General features: G+C 45.6%; 1 protein-coding gene and 1 long non-coding RNA gene across 3 annotated transcripts in view; one reads left to right on the top strand and one right to left on the bottom strand.

Moving 5' to 3' along the window:
• Positions 1-2,977, bottom strand: part of SLC36A1 (solute carrier family 36 member 1) — a 33,617-nt gene extending 30,640 nt beyond the window's left edge. The window contains exon 1 of the mRNA XM_045184951.3: positions 2,812-2,977. Coding sequence (XP_045040886.2) covers positions 2,812-2,954 — 143 coding nt within the window. The 5' untranslated portion in view covers positions 2,955-2,977. The remainder of the gene's footprint in view (positions 1-2,811) is intronic.
• Positions 2,978-14,798: 11,821 nt separating this feature from the next.
• LOC112319733 (uncharacterized) lies at positions 14,799-19,219 on the top strand. Of its 2 annotated transcripts, none has more exons than XR_008427145.1 (3): positions 14,799-15,228; positions 18,293-18,461; positions 18,727-19,219. It is a non-coding gene; the product is annotated as an uncharacterized lncRNA (long non-coding RNA). The 2 variants fall into 2 exon arrangements; XR_002976354.3 differs by having other exon boundaries at positions 14,799-15,728.
• The last annotated feature ends 1,305 nt before the right edge of the window (positions 19,220-20,524 follow it).

The following is a 20,524-nucleotide window of genomic DNA, read 5'->3' as shown; positions in this document are numbered from 1 at the left end:
TTACACCAAAACTCGACATGTGGTCGTTACTTGGAAGTTAACTGCAATGTGGAATCTGAACTTTTCATCTTCTAGTATGTTGAAACCCACAGGTGATCTTGCTCTTTGAATGATCTTTTACCCATGCTCAATTTCCTAACATCACACTTAGGCTCTTGGAAGATATTGTTGATCTTCCAAATGCTGACACGTTACCTTGTAATGTCAAAACTGAAAGGTTTTCTTAGGCTCCGCCGAGGAAGAAATGCCAATCAGCCGCAAAATTAGGCAGTACAGAGCTTTACTGGGGTTTGCGCACCCGGGCGAGGTTCCCGGGTCCGCAGAGTGGGCTAAGGAAGTCGCGCCCAAGCAGGGAATATGGCAGGGTTTTATGCACCAAATTCTGGTTGGCTCTCTACGTGGGGGCTAGGGACTGGTCTCCTTGAACAAATCGGAAATCTATCATTGGTGGTTCCCTGGTTTGACATCAGCCGTCTCCTCCAGGTTGTAGCCCGGCTGCCATTTTGTCCTACCCTGCCCATCCTGACAAAAACCACATTTATTAATATCGTTACTGATCTCATCAGAAAACCTTTAAGTAGTGGGAAGCTGTTCAGGTCACAGTGCTGAATACAAGGTTTTTTTTTCTAATTTTGAAAGCTCAAATTTTATTGTGGGCAACACATACTGTTGATTGTTTTTCTTGTGGTGACGGTCTCACTTATGATGGGACTGTGACACTTGCCATCACTTACAGATGGGCTTTCAGGTCACCTCCCTATTATCACAATATCAGGGAAGGATGCCCCTCAGAACAAAGTATACCCTGGGAAAATGTCCCAATAAAAGCCTAAGGAAGGCATCTTCTGATTTGTTTGATTTCCAACAAACACAGGTAAATAATGTGAGGTTGACTACTACTTATAAGCCAATGCAAAAAAAAGAGATATTCAGAACAGCTAACAGGCGTGCATTAGTTTCAATACATATAAAATCACTGAGTTACCAGCCCTGGCTGGTGTAGCTCAGTGGATTGAGCATAGGCTGTGAACCAAAGAGTCACCAGTTCGATTCCCAATCAGGGCACATGCCTAGGTGGTGGGCCAGGCCCCCAGGAGGGGGCGTGCAAGAAGCAACCACACATTGATATTTCTCTCCCTCTCTTTCTCCTTCCCTTTATCTCTCTCTAAAGTAAAATCTTAAAAAAAATAAAGTAGCTTTAAAAAAAATCCTATGAGCTACCATTCTGAAGTTGCTAGCTAGTTGAACTTCAGAAACATCCCTTTAAAACTGGAAAGGAAACTATAAAGGGAAGCTTGCAAGAAATATTTCACAATAACAAGTGTGACTTCTAAAGGGAAGCTATCACACGTCATTGGCCGCATTTGGAGCTCCTTCTGCCCGGGGAAAGCCAGCTGGGAGGAAAATATTGGGAGGAAAGAGGGCCCTCGCTGCTCCCAGTTGTGCTCTAAGCAATCTTTTCCATCAGCAAACAATGTAAGCACATGGGGGAATCTATAAATGCATTCCACATGATAAATCAACTGCAGAGACTGAAGATTTGAAAGCAGAAATCAGCTAGTGGTGGAGAGCAGCTGGTAATGTGAACAGTCCAGATCCTCTAGTTCTGTCCCCATTCACGTGACCAAGAGCCCTACACCGGGAGGGACTGCAGCCAGAGGAGGCTTCACCAGTAATGAACTCCAAAAGAAGCTTCCATGGTCCCCTTGGGCAGTCACAGGGGACAGAATAAATCTAGGTCACAAAGGATCCCTGAGAAAGCCACACACAACCCACAAGGGAACACAAGGGTGATAGTGAAGCTTGAGGAATAAACAGAAGGACTGAAAAAGATGGGGAGTGAAGATCCCAAGGAAAGGTCACGGGTCTGCTGAGATTGGGAATCTAATCGGACAACTCAGTGGAATAGGAAACACTCCTCTCGATCTTCTGGTTTGAGTGGAGAACACCAGGTGGTGAGCACAGCTTCACAGTGAGGTCCTCAATGTTATCTTACATTTGGGGAAACTGAGGCCCAAACTCAGTGCAGATGAGCCTTGGGATTCAAGTTTCGGGGGATGAAACCTAACACCTTCTTAGGGAATACAATGCAGATCTCCTCTTCTCTATCAACCCCTTGATTTCTTTTAAGTGCAGGAAAAGTTATTCCTCCCTCTTCCCACTTCTTCAGCCGAATGAACTGGCTATTTGGTGATAGGAACAGCAGTCTGGGAGAAACTTTGCAAAGGAGGCTTCAGTTGGGTTCGAAGTATTTGAGGTTCTATCACAGATGACCCACGGCTCTAAATTAAGAGAATGTTCTCTCTATAAGTTTTTTTTATGTTTGTGCTCTTACTCGGCATGACTTGGTCCAGCCTTCTAGGACCAACACAGTTTAAATGAAAAAAGAATAAGAGACAGACTATAGACTGACAGGCAAGGAGCTGAAATCTCTGTACTGTTTATCACCCAACCTCTCTATATCTTATTGTAATCTATAAAGTGGGGGAATTAGTCAAATAGAGAGCAAAAGTAACTCCAAGGGTCCTGACTGGTGTGGCTCAGTTGGTTGGGCATTGTCCAGGAAAGTGAAAGGTCACCGGTTTGATTCCCAGTCGAACCATGTACCTGGGTGGCGAGTTCAGTGCCTGGTAGGGGCAGCCAATAGATGTTTCTCTCTCATACCAATGTTTCTCTCGCTCTCTTTCTCTCTCCCTCCCCCTCTCTAAAAATAAATAAATAAAATCTTTAAAAAAAATAACCCCAAGGTAGACTATGTTACTGATACAGAACTTAGGAACTTGAAGGAGGGTAGAAGAAACAGCTACTCACGTTGTGCTGCTGCTTTCCCCAAATCGCTGGTAGGAGCCCGGGGAAGAGAAGTTGTTCAGACCCTCGGATGGGCTCTCCTCCGGACTCACATCAGTGGAGCTGTAGTCAGGGTAGTCCTCGTTCCGGAGTCTCTGCGTGGACATGGTAGCTGTGGGGACAGGGTCAGTGCTAAGACCTCCAGTGGCTGGGGCCTTTAGCTCCAAGCCTGTGGTGGGCTCTGGGGCAGAAGCAGCCATTGTCACAGTAGCTCAAGGGTGACTGTACTATATGGATTAAGTACAATGTGAGAGCTTGTATTTATGAAAATGGAAAAGGTGCAAAGTTCACTTGGCCAGGCTGCGCTGACTCAGCTTCTACCTCCCAGCCTTCCCAGTTGGTGCCACACTCATTTGTTTCCAGATCTCCTGGACAGAGCAGAGGTGATGCATTCTTGGGAGGGGTGGAGGAATATACAGACACTTGCAGGAAGACCTCCCTGTTCCTTAGATTGGGATTAACAATCCTTGCCTTTGAACTAATTTCTTGGACCTTGAGCAGTTAAATTGTATCTACTTCTATCTTTCCCAAGAACAAGCTCTCAGAAGACAGGAACTTGAATCTTCTTAACTGTATCCTACTTTTCCTCTGTATTAGTTAAGAGAAAGAACCTTGCTGAGTTCAAGAAATACCTTCCAGATCATCCCATTCTGCTCAAATTCCCCAGCAGATCCCAGGGCCACAAATGACTTTCTCTTTCTCTCCGTGACCTCTGGCTGAGAGGTCAAGAGACTGTACTCTTTAGAGCTCATCAGTGACTCTTACCCCTGACCCTGGGATGGTTTTCTTGCAACCAAGCCTGACGGCCGAGAAACAGCAGCTGAAAGAACAGAGGAAGACCAGGAGCGTCTGAGGTGTTCACCACTGGCTCTGGTCTTAACAGCTCCCCTCCACAACCTCTCTTCCTTTTTATTTTCACAGATTTGCCAATTTTTAAAAGATGGTGAAAGAAGAAGCCCTTCCTGTTGTGTGCTGGGGAAGGATGGTGAGGGTGGTAGCCCTTGGGTAGACCTTCTCAGTAACAGTCCTACAGAAGGGAGAATGACTTCTTTAAGATACATAATAAAGATCCATTTGGGGAGTTGTATAGGCCCTTAGAATCCCAGAGCCTTCAGAATTCACTCCAACTGCTCGTTTTACAGGGGAAGAATCGACCCCCCAGAAGATGAAGGGGCCCACTCTATTCCATCCAGGTAGCAGCAGCAAAGCGGTAAACAGACCTCCTGACACTGCCTGAATCTGGAAACATCTACTGAATACAGTGCCGGCTGCAGTGAGGGAATACTGTAATGAAAAGAGACTCGACTTTCTGCCCTCCAAGAATCTGCAGTCAAGTGAGGAAAAATGTACATGAACATTAAAAATCACAAATAAAAATCTCTCTGACACATGCCAGACTAGCATAACTGCCTGCCTGTAAGGGGCTCTTCCCCATCGTGCGGCTGGCTGCCCACCCTGCATTTGAAGTGCTACCTCAGAGACCTGTGAGGAGACACACTTCCCATGGCCATCAGAACATGCCACCCACCCGACACCCAACACTAGCTGCCAGAGGATGGCTCTGTGCTGAGTGCTCCCGCAGGTCCAGTTCCAGGGGACTTTTCAGAAACTGCCCCCACCCTGGCACCTGAGTGATCCAGGGTGACCTCATTTTCTCCCACCAGCTGTAATGGAGGTGGGACCCCATGTCATTCCACAAGGAAAGTACTTGGTAGAAAGTCAGCAAAGGGTTTGGAAGTCCCAGACAGTATCCTGCCCAGCTTCTCTGCTAAGTATCTAAGAGGGTGTCAATCACTCACATGCTGGAGGAATTCAAGAAAGTCAGCTAGCTCTGAAGGGGCCAAGGCAAAAAATTATGAAGTAGTTGAAAGCTACCATTCAGACAAAAGTTAATAAGCTAGTTTATATGTAACTTAGAAGACCTGGGTTCTAAAGCTGCCTCTACCAACCAGTTTGCTTAGTAACTCGAACAATTCTCTTTATATGTCTAGGGTCTTTGTTCCGAACATGCAAAAGGGGGAGGGAGTGAACTAAAATCTCTCTCAGCACCTCTCTAGCTCTAATATTCCAGGAATCAACGAATGTAATTATTTATGCAAACAACAGCTAATTTCTAGTCTCTTCCAACATACTGGAAGTGTCTGAGGAACAGAGCCTTCCAAGTGAGTCCTGCACGTTACTGAGGAAGAAGGGACAGTATACAGGGACTGACAAGCTCCCCAATCCCTCCCCATTAACTAAGAAACCACTCTGTGGCTCACTTGGTATAGATGCTCAATTCATTTTAAACACTTAAAGGTGCCTCTTTATGTTGTGTATAAAAGCTGAAGTTACCCACAGCAGATTATTGCTAACAATAAAAACTGCTCAAAGAGAAGCTGACATCTATAGATCTAAAGTCCAAGAAACAACGGCAGGATGTGGGAGATGTGGCTTGGCAACTCTATGAATGTTGAAGAGGAAAAAAATGCTACATGTGGGTTTTAGTTGATAAGCATAACAGAAGTCAATGATACAATAATAGATGCCAAAAAGGCCAATGCAATCCTAGGCTGCACTAGGACGAGAGACCCCAGGTAGATGACACATATGACTGGGCAGTTCTGTGACGCATGGTATTCTGTTCCAGGTAGCACACTATAAAGGCAATGATGGCAAACTGTGGTACAGCCAGGGGTCAGCACCAGGATCAGGAAAGGGATGGATGCCAACTAAATAAGGAATGGTTGGAATCACAGAGAAGGCTCAACCTGGAGACCTGGCAACTTGGGAGGTATAAAAACTGCCTTTAAATGCTGTCCTAGGGTAAGACTTGTTCTGTGGGGCTTCAAAGATCAGTCAGAAATAGGATCAGAAGGTGGAACATAAAGGGAGGCAGGTCTTTGGCTAGACATAAAGAAGAACCTTCTATCAAAAGGAGTTGTCCAGATGGAATGGTTCGCTCTGGGAGATAGTGGGTTCCCCACCCCTGGAAAAGGCCAAGCAGAAAACCTTCTCAGAGCTGTTAAGTAGGGATTCAACTATGATAGACGGTGGGTACAGTCACTCCCTGAAGTTCCTTCTGGCAACTAAGTCCTCCTCCTCTTGCTTTCTAGCTGTCCCCACTGAGTGCTAGCCTTCAAGGTCCTGCTGTCCCTGGCCTCCCTTTGATGAAAACTGGTTTCCAAGTCTACTGCTGCAATTGCCAATTCCTGCCATGTGGAAGGGTTTTTTTGTTTGTGCTTTCAAGGTGATTATTATTACTATTATTATTACATTTGATTTGCATATTGGAAGAAATTGATAATATACCTTAGGATAATAGAAATAACAACTATAGCAGTTTTTAAAAATTTTATTGACTTCAGAGAGACAGGAAGGGAGGGAAGGAGAGAGAGGGAGCCAGATAAAGAGAGAGAGGTCTGTTGTTCCACTTATTTATGCACTCATTGGTTGATTCTTGTATGTGCCCTGACCAAGGATCAAATCTGCAAACTTGGCATGTAAGACAATCCTCTAACCAACTGAGCTACCCTGCCAGGGCTAAAAAACATTTTTATAACGTGTTTTACAAATTGTAAAGCACTCTTACATATATAATCTTATTAATTTTACTTCATTTTTATTGAATGCATTGAGGTGACATTGGTTTATAAAACCGTACAGGTTTCAAGTGTACAACTCTATGGCACATCACCTGCATACTACATCACGCACTCACCACCCAAAGTCAAGTCCCTTCACTTCACTAGTGAGATGTGGGGTCTCTCTCTCTCTCTCTCTCTCTCTCCAAATAACTAGCTTCTAACACAGCTAAAATGATTTCATATGAATAGGTCTTAATTTCTGAGTCATATCCTTGGGTGTTGAACTAGGTGAACAGGCTCAGTTTATGGTCCTTACCATACAAATGACAGTGTCACTAGCAGTATATGGACATGGCATGACTGTCTCTGAATAATCCTGCCATGTTGGATTTTATCACTTTTATTTTTGCCCTTTTAGATGGAGGGGTGGTTCCTTGTACTTGTTTGTTTTGGGGGTTTTTTCACATCTCCTTAATTTCCAGTGAAGACCACTGATAATAAAAACTTTAAGAGCATCTTTCCCCCACCTATCAGATTCATACTTTTGAAAATCCTAAATGCACTTTAGAAAATACTAAAATGTTCTCAAGATGGCTACTTAAGAATTTACTCATTGGATTCTACTCCAAATTCAGAACAATAAACAAGGTCACTTCCAAGAAGGAGAGAGAATCCATTTAGACGTGTTAGTAGGTCTCTTTCAGGGCACATGGGAGGGTTAGGGAGGAGAAAGAAGAGGAGAGAGAAACAGGTAGTACCAAATGTTAGTTTCACTGCCAAAAGCTAAACAATACTTTTAAGGAAGGCTTGTAAACACATAGAAAATTATCCTCTAGAAATTATCAGAATTAATAAGTTCAGCAAAGTTGCATATACAAGGTCAATATACAAAAAAATCAGTTGTATGTCTATTCATTTGCAATGAACAATCTTAAGATTAAATTGAAAAAAGTTCCATTTACTATAGCATCAAAGTGAATGAAATACTTAGGAAGAAACTGAGCCAAGTAGGTATAAGACTTTTACATGAAAACTACAAAACATTATCAAAAGAAATTAAAGAAGACCTAAATAAATGAAAAAAAATCCCAGTATTCATGGATCAGAAGATTTAATATTGTTAAGATGGTAATACTCCCTAAATTGATCTACAGATTCAATGGAATCCCTATCAAAATCCCAGCTGCCTTTTTATAGAAATTGACAGTGATTCTAAAATTCATATAGTAATTCAAGAAGCCCAGATTAACCAAAACAATTTTGGAAAAGAATACAAAGTTGGAAGACTTTCCAATTTCAAAACTTAGTACAAAACTGTAGTAACCCAGACAACACAGTACTGGCATAATGACAGGCATTACAGATCAGCTGAAATAGAACTGAAAGTCTCATACCTACAGTCTTTTGGCAAGGGTGCCAAGACAGTTCAATGTGAGAAGAACAGCCTTTTCAACATCGGGGGCTGGGCCAACTGAATATTGACATGCAAGAGAGTGAACTGGAACTCTACCACACGTCATATGCAAAAATTACATCGGAATGGATCAAAGGCCTACATGTAGGAGCTAAAACTATAAAACTCTTAGAAGAAAACATGGCATATATCTTCATGACACTGGATTAAGCAATGACTTCTCACATATGACAGCAAAAGCAAAAAAAAAAGGTAAATTAGACATCCAAATTAAACAGGAAAGTGCACACAAGTGCGTACTTTCTTGCTTGTGTCTCAACGGACACCATCAAAAAAGTGAAAGATAAACCACAGAATGAAAGAAAATTTCTGCAAATCATATTTTTGATAAGGGACTTGTATCTAGAACACATAAAGAACTATTAAAACTCAATAATAAATAGACAACCCAAATAAAAATGGACAAAGGATCTGAATAGGTATTTCACCAAAGATGTGAAAATAGATAATAATCACATGAGAAGATATTCAACATCATTAGCCGTCAGGTAAATGCAAATCAAAAGCCACAGTGAGATGCCACTTCACACCCATCAGAATGGCTAAAATAAAAACAGACAACACGCACTGGCAAAGGACATGGAGAAACTGGAACCTTCTTATTCTGTTGGTGGGAATGGAAAATGGTGCGGTCGTTTGGAAAACATGTGGCAGTTCCTCAAACGGCTACACACATTCACCACATGACCCAGCAATTCCATTCCTAAGTACATATTAAAATGAAAACATATGTCCACAGAAAAGCTTGTACACAGATGTTCATACCAGCATTATTCCTAATAGTCAAAAATGGAAATAACCTGATAAATGGAAATATTGTATATCCATACAATAGAATATTATTCAACGACAAGAAATGAAATCCTGACACATGCTACATCATGGGTGAACCTTGAAGAGATTATTCTAACCAAACAAAGTCAAACACAGTGGACCATATATTGTATGATTTTGTTCTTGTGAAAGTCTAGAGTGGGGAATCAGACAGAAAGTAGATTAGTAGTTGCCCAGAGTTTAGGGTAGGGAGTTAGGAGGGATTGAGGGGTGATGGTTAAGGGGACAATTTCTAAAAGTGAGTGTGGTTTTGGTTACACAACTCTGTGAATATACTGAAAGCCACTGAATTGTACACTTTATTTTTTTATTTTTTAAATATATTTGATTGATTATGATATAATAGTTGTCCCATCTCCCCCCCTTCACTCCACTACATCCTGTACACCCCCTCCTTCCCACATTCCCCCCCTATAGTTCATGTCCATGGGTCATACATATAAATTCTTTGGCTTCTACATTTCCTACACTATTCTTACCCTCCCCCTGTCTATTTTCTACCTATCATCTATGCTACTTATTCTCTGTACCTTTCCCCCCTCTCTCTCCCCCCCACTCCCCTGTTGGCAACTCTCCATGTGATCTCCATTTCTATGATTCTGTTCCCATTCTAGTTATTTGCTTAGTTTGCTTTTGTTTTTGTTTTAGGTGTGGTTGTTAATAACTGTGAGTTTGCTATCATTTTTACTGTTCATATTTTTGATCTTCTTTTTCTTAGATAAGCCCCTTTTAACATTTCATATAATAAGGGCTTGGTGATGATGAACTCCTTTACCTTGACCTTTAACTCCTTTAACTTGACCCAGTTATCTGAGAAGCACTTTATCTGCCCTTCCATTCTAAATGAAAGCTTTGCTGGATAGAGCAATCTTGGATGTAGGTCCTTGCCTTTCATGACTTGGAATACTTCTTGCCAGCCCTTTTTTGCCTATAAGGTCTCTTGAGAAATCAGCTGACAATCTTATGGGAACTCCTTTGTAGGTAACTGTGTCCTTTTCTCTTGCTGCTTGTAAGATTCTCTCCTTCTGTGTAATCTTGGCTAATGTAAATATGATGTGCCTTGATGTGTTCCTCCTTGGGTCCAACTTCTTTGGGACTCTCTGAGCTTCCTGGACTTCCTGGAAGTCTATTTCCTTTGCCAGATTAGGGAACTTCTCCTTCATTATTTGTTCAAATTAAGTTTTCAATTTTTTGCTCTTCCTCTTCTCCTCTGGCACCCTTAAAGTTCACATGTTGGAACGTTTCAAGATGTCCTAGAGGTTCCTAAGCCTCTCCTCATGTTTTTGAATTCTTGTTTCTTCATTCTTTTCTGGTTGGATGTTTCTTTCTTCCTTCTGGTCCACATAGTTGATTTGAGTCCCAGTTTCCTTCCCATCACTATTGGTTCCCTGTACATTTTCCTTTGTTTCTCTTAGCATAGCCTTCATTTTTTCATCTAATTTGTGACCAAATTCAACCATTTCTGTGAGCATCCTGATTACCAGTGTTTTGAACTGTGCATCTGACAGGCTGGCTATCTCTTCGTTGCTTAGTTGTATTTTTTCTGGAGCTTTGATCTATTCTTTTCCTTTGGGCCATTTTTTTGTCTTGGTGCGCCTGTTACATAAAGGGCAGAGCCTCAGGTGTTCACCAGGGTGGGGTAATGCTAGTTGCTGCGCTGTGACGCTGTATGTGGGGAAGGGGTCCAAGAGGGAACAATGACACTTACTCCACTCTCTGCGGGATTTCAGTCACTCCCTCCGCTACCCACAAGGGAATTGGGCCCTTCTGATGCTGCTTCCCAAGTGGGTGGGTTTGTGTACATTCTAGGCCCCTGTGGGTCTCTCCAACGAACTCTTCTATGAAGCTGGGAGTTTTTCCTGTTGCCGCCTCAACCTCCACAGGTGTTTTCAATCAGTGGTTTGAGGCTTTGTTTCCCCATGCTGGAACTCAGGGTTGTGCAGTCTGTCACCCAGTCCACCAGCTGCTGCCTTGCTGCCAGCTGCAGCTTTGCCCACCCTGCTCCACAATCCGCCAAGTCGCTGGGTCCACCAGCCTCTGCCTTGCTGCGAGTCCTGTCCACCCGGCAGCCTGTTTCTGCCCCTCTACCAGTCTGGATGCATGTTTCTTCTTTATGTCCTTGGCGGTCGGACCTCCATAGAGTTCGATTTTCTGTCAGTTCTGGTTGTTTTTTGTTTTTAAATTGTTGTTTTCCTTCTTTTGGTTGTGCAAGGAGGCTCAGTGTGTCTACCTACACCGCCATCTTGGCTGGAAGTTGAATTGTACACTTTAAATGGTTGAACTGTATGCTATTATATCTGAACTGTATTGAGATATGTGAACTATATCTCAATAAAACTGCTAAAAAAAAAATCTCGAACAGATTTCTGGGCCCAATCTGACTCAACCTGAGCATTTTATTTTTAATGAGCCAGATCATCTTGGTTACAGGTAGATTTATATAAAGCACTAAAAACAACTATGTCTCATCATGATGGATACACCCTAGACCACACCTCCTACCAGAGTTCATGGGTTGGTGCCATATGCAGACTAAAGGTGCCTGCCATCCACTACTCTGAAACAATTAACACTGGGTTGGTCTTTGGAACCCAGAGAAGTAGCAAATTCTCTAGATGCATTTTCTCTTCTCTTTTCCTAGAATTCAAAGGCATGAACAAGGACACAGACTGTGCTGCTACATGCAGTAATCTATAGGGAGAAAAGTGAAAATTTCTGACTGCCACATGATTTATTTTTATTTTTTAGAAGATTTTATTTATTTTTAATTATATGTTATTGATTATGCTATTAAGCTGATTTTTCTCCTTCTGCCCCCCTCCACCCAGCACCTCCCACTCCCTCAGGCAATCCCCCCACCACTGTTTGTGTCCATGGGTCATGCCTATAAGGTCTTTGGCTATTCCACTTCCTACACTGTACTTTACATCCCCATGGCTATTCTGTAACTACCTATTTGTACTTCTTAATCCCCTCACTTCTTCACCCATTCCCCCACACCCCCTACCATCTGGCAACCATCAAAACATTCTCTGTATGCATGATTCTATCTTTGTTCTTCTTGGTTGCTTAGTTTGTTTGGTTTCTTTTGGATTCAATTGTTGATAGATATGTGTTTTTCTGTCATTTTATTGTTCAGAGTTTTGATCTTCTTTTTCTTAAGTAAGTCCCTTTAACACTTCATATAATAATGGTTTGCTGACGGCAAACTCCTTTAGTTTTTTCTTGTCTGGGAAGATCTTTATCTGCCCTTCAATTCTAAATGATAGCTTTGCTGGGCAGAGCAATCTTGGCTGTATGTCCCTGCTTTTCATGAGTTTGAATATTTCTTGCCAATCCATCTAGCCAGCAAAGTTTCTTTTGAGAAATCAGCTGACAGTCTTATGGCAACTCCCCTGTAGGTAAGTAACTTCTTTTCTCTTGCTGCTTTTAAGATCCTCTCTTTATCTTTAACCTTTGGCATTATAATTCTGATGTGTCTTGGAGTGGACCTCTTTGCCACATGATTTATTTTTAAAGAGCATCAGATAGGACTCCATCTAACCTATGACAGAAGTACATTCCATAGTTGAGACTCCAACCTGAAAGAGGCTGGTGTGAGGGCAGACGCCAAACAGCTGCTGAGCTCAGCAGGCTCTGTACAGAAGGAGCTGACTAGGCAAACACACTCACTTTTTACCCACATTCATAAAAATCACTAAGGGTTAGGACCAGGTGCAATTTACAGAAGATCGAGCTCCAGCTTCCCATTTAGAGGTGAGAAAACCAATACCCCAGCTGGATAAAGAATTAGGATTAGAACCAGCATACCAGATTCCTGGCCCAGTGTTTTTCTACCACATCATAAATGATCTACCCTCTCTAAAATCTCCCTCAGAACAAAACTAGACAGGATTTGGTCTGCTGAGGGAATTCTGCATAATAAAAAGTACATGAGTTCAGGGCTTATTTGGTGACCTTGAGCAAATTCATCTCCCTCTGCCTCAGTTTCCTCATCTGAAAAATGTTGTTAATGATACCTACATAACAATACTGTTACAAAGATAGAAAGACAAGATGGGATACACTGCTTGGTCCCTAATGGACCCTCATTAATGGTAGCAATTGTAATGATTACTGCAGAGAAGTTCAAGGACAGGAAGTCAGAAAGTTCACTATATAAATTAAGCACTGCCATACTTCCTCCACTCCATCACGCTGGAGTGCTGAGCCAGGTCCCCAACATGAGAATGGTGACCTATGTGCCATGAGCATCGTAGGAACCCAGGCAGACAGATTTGTGAATTGCATGGAAAGGGGAAGCACAGAGGAGTCTTTCCTACTAGAGAGGGTCACTGAGAACTGGCCCTGGGTATCAAGGCTTCCAAGGGAAATGTTTGGGGGATAAAAAGAAGAGACAGCACCACACGCAGCATCATGTGGCTTCTCTCTTGGTATACTCACAATGTCCCACCCACTAGGTCCGACACCCATTAATCACAGGCTGGGTTTGTGTGCTCAGACCCAGCCAGTGAGGCCTGGCTGAAGGAAGGAGTTTCAGGATTCCTCTCAGGCCTGGACTGAGGGAAAGTGACTCAATATGAGTTTCTTCTATTTGACAAAGAGAAAAGCGAGGTGTTAGTGGTTAGTCGGTCACCCACTTCTGGAAGGTGTTATCAGGACCAGGCCACCAAAAGTAGACCCCAAAACCCTGGCTGGTGTGGCTCAGTTGGCTGAAGCATCACCCCATACACTGAAAGGTCACGGGTTCAATTCCTGGTCAGGGCAACCTGGGTTGCGGGTTTGATCCCAGATCAGGGCATGGATGAAAGGCAACCAATCACCGTTCCTCTCTCACATCAATGTTTCTGTCTGTCTCTCTCTCTCTCCCTCCCTAATTCTCTCCCTTTCTTCCCCTCTCTCTAAAATCAATGAGCATGTCCTCGGGTGAGGATTTAAAAAAAAAACTCCAAAAGTAGGCTCCAAAGTCTATTCACTCAACCCAGTTCCAGGATCTTGCTTCAGGTCAAGGCAGGAAGAAGAAATGTATTAATGGCAATGACTCTTCAGCATACGACCCTTGAAGACCTAAGAATTTAAAGAAGAGAAACTCACTGGCAGGAAAAGGGGGGATTAAAAAGAAAAACGAAAAAGCAGGAGTACCTGACATGAGAATAGCTATCTGAAGCAAGGGGAAAATAAAGTATTCCCCAAGTGGGCATTTATCTGTTCTACTGAATATCCCACATGCTAACAAGTTCAGTCCTAGAACCGCAGAGAACCTCTGAACTGGAAGAAAACTTAAAACTTTATTCCAACACTCCACCCAACACAATAATCCACAACATCCCCCAAAAGTAACTGACCAGTGACAATTAGCTCCGGTGACAGGGAACTCCATGCGCTGTATTACAATGTGAGAAAGCACTAATTCTTTGAAAGTTCTTAGGGTCACCCAAAAACCACTTCCCGTACGGCACTTCCATCCACTGGCCCTGGTTGTATCTCTGGACTATTGCAAAAGAAATGAATCCACCTCCTTACACTGCCTTTAAAATAGAAGAAGACAGCTCTGAGCACTTCAAGCTGCCACAAGGATGAGGCTGACGGGACAGTCAAGGGAAAACAAGAACCCAAGAGCAGGCCAGGACGATGGCACAATCAGAAAACGAAGGGAGAGAGACTTAATACCATCAGTGGAGCGGCCTCTGCTGCACACAGCCTCCATCCCAGACACCGTGTCAGACGCAGGGCAAAGGCTCCAGCCTTTTGAGTCTCCTTACTTCCCAACTTTAAGAACATCTTTAAAGAGCACGTGCTCTATATGCACAAGCTGATTACTGTCGACTAGTCTCTTGACAAGAGTCTAAGAAGTCCTTGATCATATTTAAATTTAAAAGAAAAAAAAAAGGCAGTCAAACTCATTTTCTGCTGTCTTCCTTTAGCCTGGCCACAATGCAGAGACAGGAAGGAAGACGAGGAGGATTTCAGGGCAACCTGGACAGAAACCAGTTAAGTAGGGAAACTGCTTGCTGGACAAGTCTTTCGCAAGGCCGATACTAAAGTACCCCGGAGAGAAAAAACTCTGACTTGAAAGCAGACCTCCATGCAGAGCTTGTCAGGGCAGGAGAGGCCCCCGGGATGCGACCCCAGCGGTGCGCGGGCTGGGAAGCCTAAAGGCAGCGAGGCCAGCGGTCACCCAGTGCGGCAGCGCCGGCGTCAGAGCGAGAACGAGAGCTCCCCGTCCCCCAGTCCCGGTTCCTGCCACTACGGCACGCCGTTATCTCACTTCGGCAAGCCTCAGACTACTGCAAAAACATCCGCCGAAGTCGTCGCCAGGCCCGAATCCGACCGGCCACGGGAAAAAGCGAGCAACGGTCCGTGTGCGCCGCGAGCTAACGCCAGGGCGCTGCACCGCCCCAGCCGGGAGGCACCTGCGCTCCAGGCGCGCACTCGGGCTCCCAGGTCCTATCTCGGTAGGACTTACGACGCCATCGCGAGCCGGCTGGAAACACAACCTGCAGAACGGTGCGTTTGCAGAAAACATCGTGCACACTTAGCAGGAGCCACACCCAGAGCCAATCCGCGGGGCGGTGGAGAACGGGGAGCGGGAACCCGGGCGAGGAGTAAGGGAGAAGGGGCCGGGCAGGGGGCGCCTTCCACGCGTCCGGTTTTCTGCGGGAGGCGGTGCGACGGGGAGGTAACAGCTGCTGAGCTCGCGGAGACCGGGCTTCCCCGGGTGGCCTTCGGCAAGCCCTGCCCCTCCCCGGGCCTCGATTTCCCCGACCGCGCGGGGTTGGAGGCGGGGACGGGGGTGCAGCAGACGGGGTCCCAGGTCCCTGCACGTCTGGTACTGTGACCCGAAGACCCACAGTTAGCGGGTCCCCACCGAGCAGCTCCCACCGAGGGCCGGTGACCCGCCGGCGACCGCCCGACTCCTTTCGGAAGCGTGACAGAAGCCCTGGCCGGTCGTCTGGGTGATGTGTCCCCGTCGGGACCTGAGTCCCCCCACCTGTCCAACAGGACGCGTAGGTCCAGGGAGAGAGCGCGGTGGACGAGGGAGGCTCGGGTCGCCTCATCCCGGGAGGGGTGGCTGCGGGGTACCGCCGCTGAGGCCGGGGGTGCCCGGGAGACTCGGACCCTCCTCCCAGGCGGCCGGTGCCGGACCCTGGGCATCCGCGGCGCCCCTGAGGAAGGCGCTGGCTGGCCGCCACAGCCTGTCAGCGCGCGGACTCACCGCTCGGGTTCCGGTTCCGGCTCCGGCTCCGGCTCCGGCTCCGGTTCCGGCTCGGCTCCGGCTGGGACTCCCGCGTCAATGCAGTGCACCCCACCCAGCCTCAGCGCGGAGGTCTCCCCATCTCCCTGAGCTGCCCCGGAGCCGCTTCCGGGCCTCGTCACGTGATCCAGGCGCTCAAACCAGAAGCCGGGGTCCGCAACTCCCCCGAGCCGCAGCTCCTCCCCTCTCGCGGAGCTCCTGGACGCGGCTGCGCAGCACCCCCTGGTGGCCCGTCGCTGCCACTGCGGGGAGGATCGTGTTCCCCCGGGGCTGGAGACGGGAAACGGGGAACTGGGCGGGGTGTTGGCCTCGGAGCATGCGCGCTGAGGCCCGAGTCGGAGCGCCCAGTACCTTGAGCGTGGGCATGTGAAAGGTCATTTTTATCCTTGCTATATTTTCTTTAATACGTCCCAATGAGCACATATTGCTTTTATAATCAATTAGTAATACATCTTTTAAAAAGTCATCTAATCATATTTTAAAAGTGTACACAAACTCATTTGTTATTGACATGTATTTGGGATTGATGTGCCCTGTGACCATTTTTTTTTTCTATTCAAAATAATAGGAACTTAATTACCAGTTAATGTGTTTGAACAGATAATCAAGTTTTTAGGAGCATATGACTGATATTAAGAAGGGCTTTTATTGTTTTTTGGTTTTTGCTTTTGGCCGTTGTTTTTGTTACCCAACAGGTATTTGGGGGGGGGGCGGGGGAGTGGGGGAGTGGAACTCGTCTGGAGTCAGATGCGCTGCTCTTGCGCCAGGAGGTCACAGTGGTGGAACTCCCAATGAGGACTCTGATTCCACTCAAGTTAAAGTAACTGGTGAACAGAAGGAGACAAAGATCCTGAGAACTTTCGTGGGACAGCCAAGTCCCAGGAGGGATCCTGAGGGAGTCAGCCTTTAGGAGTAGCATAAACCCAGGAGTTAGGCACCATCAGGGCCTCCGGTGTCTCTGCTCAGGTTGGCTCTATGCATTGCCTTCATTCCTTTCTTTTGATTCCAGCCAGCTCTCTCCAGGGCTCTTGAGTTTTACCTTTTAGCATTTTAGGCACCAGAGACTAAGCTGATGTTCTGTTTCCAAAAATCCAGGGAAGGAATTCATTGGTTCAGCTTGAGTCAGATGCCGCCCATGAACCAAACAACTGTAGTTAGGGAAAGCATCAGTAGAAATCGTAACCAATACAGAGGGGTCAGGTCACTTCAGAAATGCGAGGGGAGGGTTTCTGATGAGCTAATCCCATGGACATCCATGGCAAGACTTGAAGAAAGAAAAAAGAAATCAGGGATTAAGATTGGGTAGTCTAACTTTGCAACTCATAAGCTGTGTGACCCCGGATAAGTCATGCTTTTAAATGGGGCCAATAATTCCTCCCTTGTTATGCCATGTGGTGTAAAACTACTGGCGAGAACTCAGTGCTTCTTAGAGAGGAAGCAGAGTTAAGTCAGTACGAGTATAGAATCCAGAGCGGTGGTTCTCAACTGGGGGGTGATTGGCCCTCCCAGGGGACAAGGTTGCCTGAACCATTCTTCAGAGCCGATGGCCCCACAGCGCTGATTCGGAGACACAGAATCACAGGTAGGTGGAGCTGGAATAAAGGATGAGTACACAGAGATTTTTCTAGACCACTAAGTCACACCACAAATAAGGAATCAAGTTTCTTCAGTCCTGGTGCCAGTACAATTTATATTCCTATTCCTCCTTTGGTTAGGAGCTGTTGCATATTCCAGTGTGTAAGATACTCTTCCCTCTAGTCCTCATCCCCACCCGCCTAGGCAAAAGGAATCCAAAATTATACACACCTTCATTACTGCTGGAAGGTCACCTCCCAGACCTGAAATTGGGGTTGGAGCTCTCTCTGGTGGTCTGAGCACAGAAGCACAACTCCTTTAAAGACACCAGCCTGTACATTTTAACTGCGGTTTTCTGTAACATCAATCAACAGCAGCAGCATCGTCACCTTCATCCATGGACCACAAAGCTGCTCAGAAGAAGAGCCTGTCCTGAGCATGGAATAGGATACTCGGATATGGATGGCTGGACTAGAGCACTTTAAAGCCATTTCTGTAACTGATAATTGTTATAATTCTTATTGATATATATTCATATTGCTGATATTCAAATTATCAATGTACTGATATTGGTATAATTCCTTGTACCTAGGGATGCTGTGTTTTGGAGTTTGGAGTTTTTTCCTCTCTCTTAAGCTTTGAGATGGATGAGATGAATGAATTTAGAATAATAAACAATGGGTCAATGGAGTCTCTACATAAATGGGGACCTCTTTGTAATTATGGCCCCTCCGTTAGCAGGTTTTGCCTCTGGAAAACAAGATGTGAGACCCTGCCCAGTCTCCAGTCATCCTATGCAGGGGGATGCTTGTGATCACCACCCTGTACAGAGGTCTTGGAGCCTTGGGCTACCTTAAGTTTCTGGGCCCACCACCTTTGCGAGCACCATCTGAAACCTCTCCAGTTGCTGGTGAGTGAGCTCAGGTCTCAGAGCCAGAAGGATGACGTGCAGGTGGGGCTGACTTAGCTTAACTCTATGGCCCTAAAGAACAGGAAATTACATTCTTCATCTATTGTATAAACAATAGGTATTTAGAAAAATATAAGTTGATAACTTGGTTTTCTGAGTAACTCACACTGATCATTAAGAAAAAGGAGAAGAATAGCAGGTATTTATTGAATGTTTCCCCTGCACTAAGTGGTTTACACGCACATGTAATTTGTTTTTGTCGCAGCCCCATCTACCACCTATAAGACAGAGTACCGGGTCAAGGAATCCTGACATGGTTTGGCCACCTTCCCTAGCTTCACACACCACCAATTCATATTCCACCTGGAACCTGGTGATGACCAGGTGTGGTGGGAACACAAAAGAAGGAGAATTAGTTGTGACCAGGGAACAGAGAAGCATTGCAGAAGCTTCTGAGACCTGAACAACTTTGAGCTGGAATGTGAGCAATTACGAAGAGAGGGAAAGGACCTTGTTGGCAGAGGGAGCAGCTCATGCAAGAGGCGTTGAGTGCGAAGGCGAATGGTGCGCTCAGGGAATGGCTCTGACGGCCTGGCACGGTGCAAGGCCGAGCACGTGCAGCAGAGATGGAGGGCGGGGCTGTTGTGAGAAGAGATGGCAGGACAATGGACCTGAAATTCAATGGGCTTTGAAGCCCCAGCTCAAGTTTGGAACTCTTTTCTGTAGGCAATGTGATGTCATTAAAGGCTTTTTGAGAATTGCGCTGACGTAATTACTAACCTTTTCTCTGTCTTATGTCTGTGAAAAAGCACTTTTATTTTTCCTATTTTGGGCTTTTAAAAATTGAGCCCTATGTGGTCAGCATGCCACCATCACAGTCTTTCCGAGGCCATCAGATGCGGCCCCTGCCTTTTAGCAGATACAGAGCACATCCCCAATTTACAGGTGAGGCAAAGGAGGTTCGGGGAAGTCAGGTGACCTGGATAGTGGTAGAGGCTGAGTTAGGACTCAGATCTCCTGAAACCCAGGCCAGCTTTCTGAATATACACACCATGCATTCTCTGACCTCATACACGTTCAGTATGAAAAAGAAAGAGCACACTATTTCTCTTTTTTTCAGACAGCTTTTTAAAAATTTTTATTTATTTATTTTTAGAGAGAGAGGAAGGGTGGGAGAAAGAGAGGAAGAGAAACATCAGTGTGTGGTCTCTTCTCACGCACCCCCCACTGGGGACCTGGCCTGCAACCCAGGCATGTGCCCTGACTGGGAATCAACCGGTAACCCTGGTTCACAGCCTGCACTCAGTCCGCTGAGCCACACCAGCCAGGGCAGAGCACACTATTTGTAGAGTGCAGGCAGTTTCACCCCACAGTCCAACTCATGGAATAGCTGCCCCTGACGGAGTTGAGACGGGAAACGTGGCTCCACCACCTTCTCTGTAGGTCTCGGTTGCCCTCCTTGGAGGGAGGCTCTCAGCACTCTCAAGTGAGGTTCTAGAGCCAAGAGATGTGTGTGCCGTTTTTCCTCCTATATGGCCTATATGGCCTCTAAACACATTCCTGTGTTTTAGGGTGTCTAAGGGATTATTCAAGGCAATTTTGACAATTCCAGGTTTCCACCTAGTGCTCTGGTATGACTGGTCTCCCTGCTGTCCCTCAGCAGGTCCCCCAGAGGCTGCTGGTATCTGCAGAGGGGTCTAATGTGGTGGCAATATTAGGCAGAGCTGCATGAGTACGAGGCACAACCTTAGTTAGTTCTCTGTAATCTACTCTCGTCCTCCCAGAGGCATCTGACTTTTACTGGCTGCAACGAGCTGTTAAAGGCCTTGTGAACAGGGTATACAACACCGCACGGCAGAGTTCTTGGACAGTTGCCCTTATTTCCTGTGTCGTCCTGGTAGGTGGTATTGTTTGACCATCACTGTTCTCTGTGGTGGCAGTAAATTAACAGGTTCCCGGTTGGCCTTGCCTCTCAGTACTGCTTTAATTACTTGTATTTGAAGGCAAAATTCTCCAACAGAGGTTTGTAAAGTCTGCCCTTGCAAGATGTAAATGCCAGGTGT

This window comes from Desmodus rotundus, chromosome 6 (assembly GCF_022682495.2).
Source record: "Desmodus rotundus isolate HL8 chromosome 6, HLdesRot8A.1, whole genome shotgun sequence".
NCBI lineage: Eukaryota > Metazoa > Chordata > Mammalia > Chiroptera > Phyllostomidae > Desmodus > Desmodus rotundus.
The sequence above is the reverse complement of the archived record's forward strand: the minus strand, read 5'-3'. Positions and strand labels throughout refer to the sequence as shown.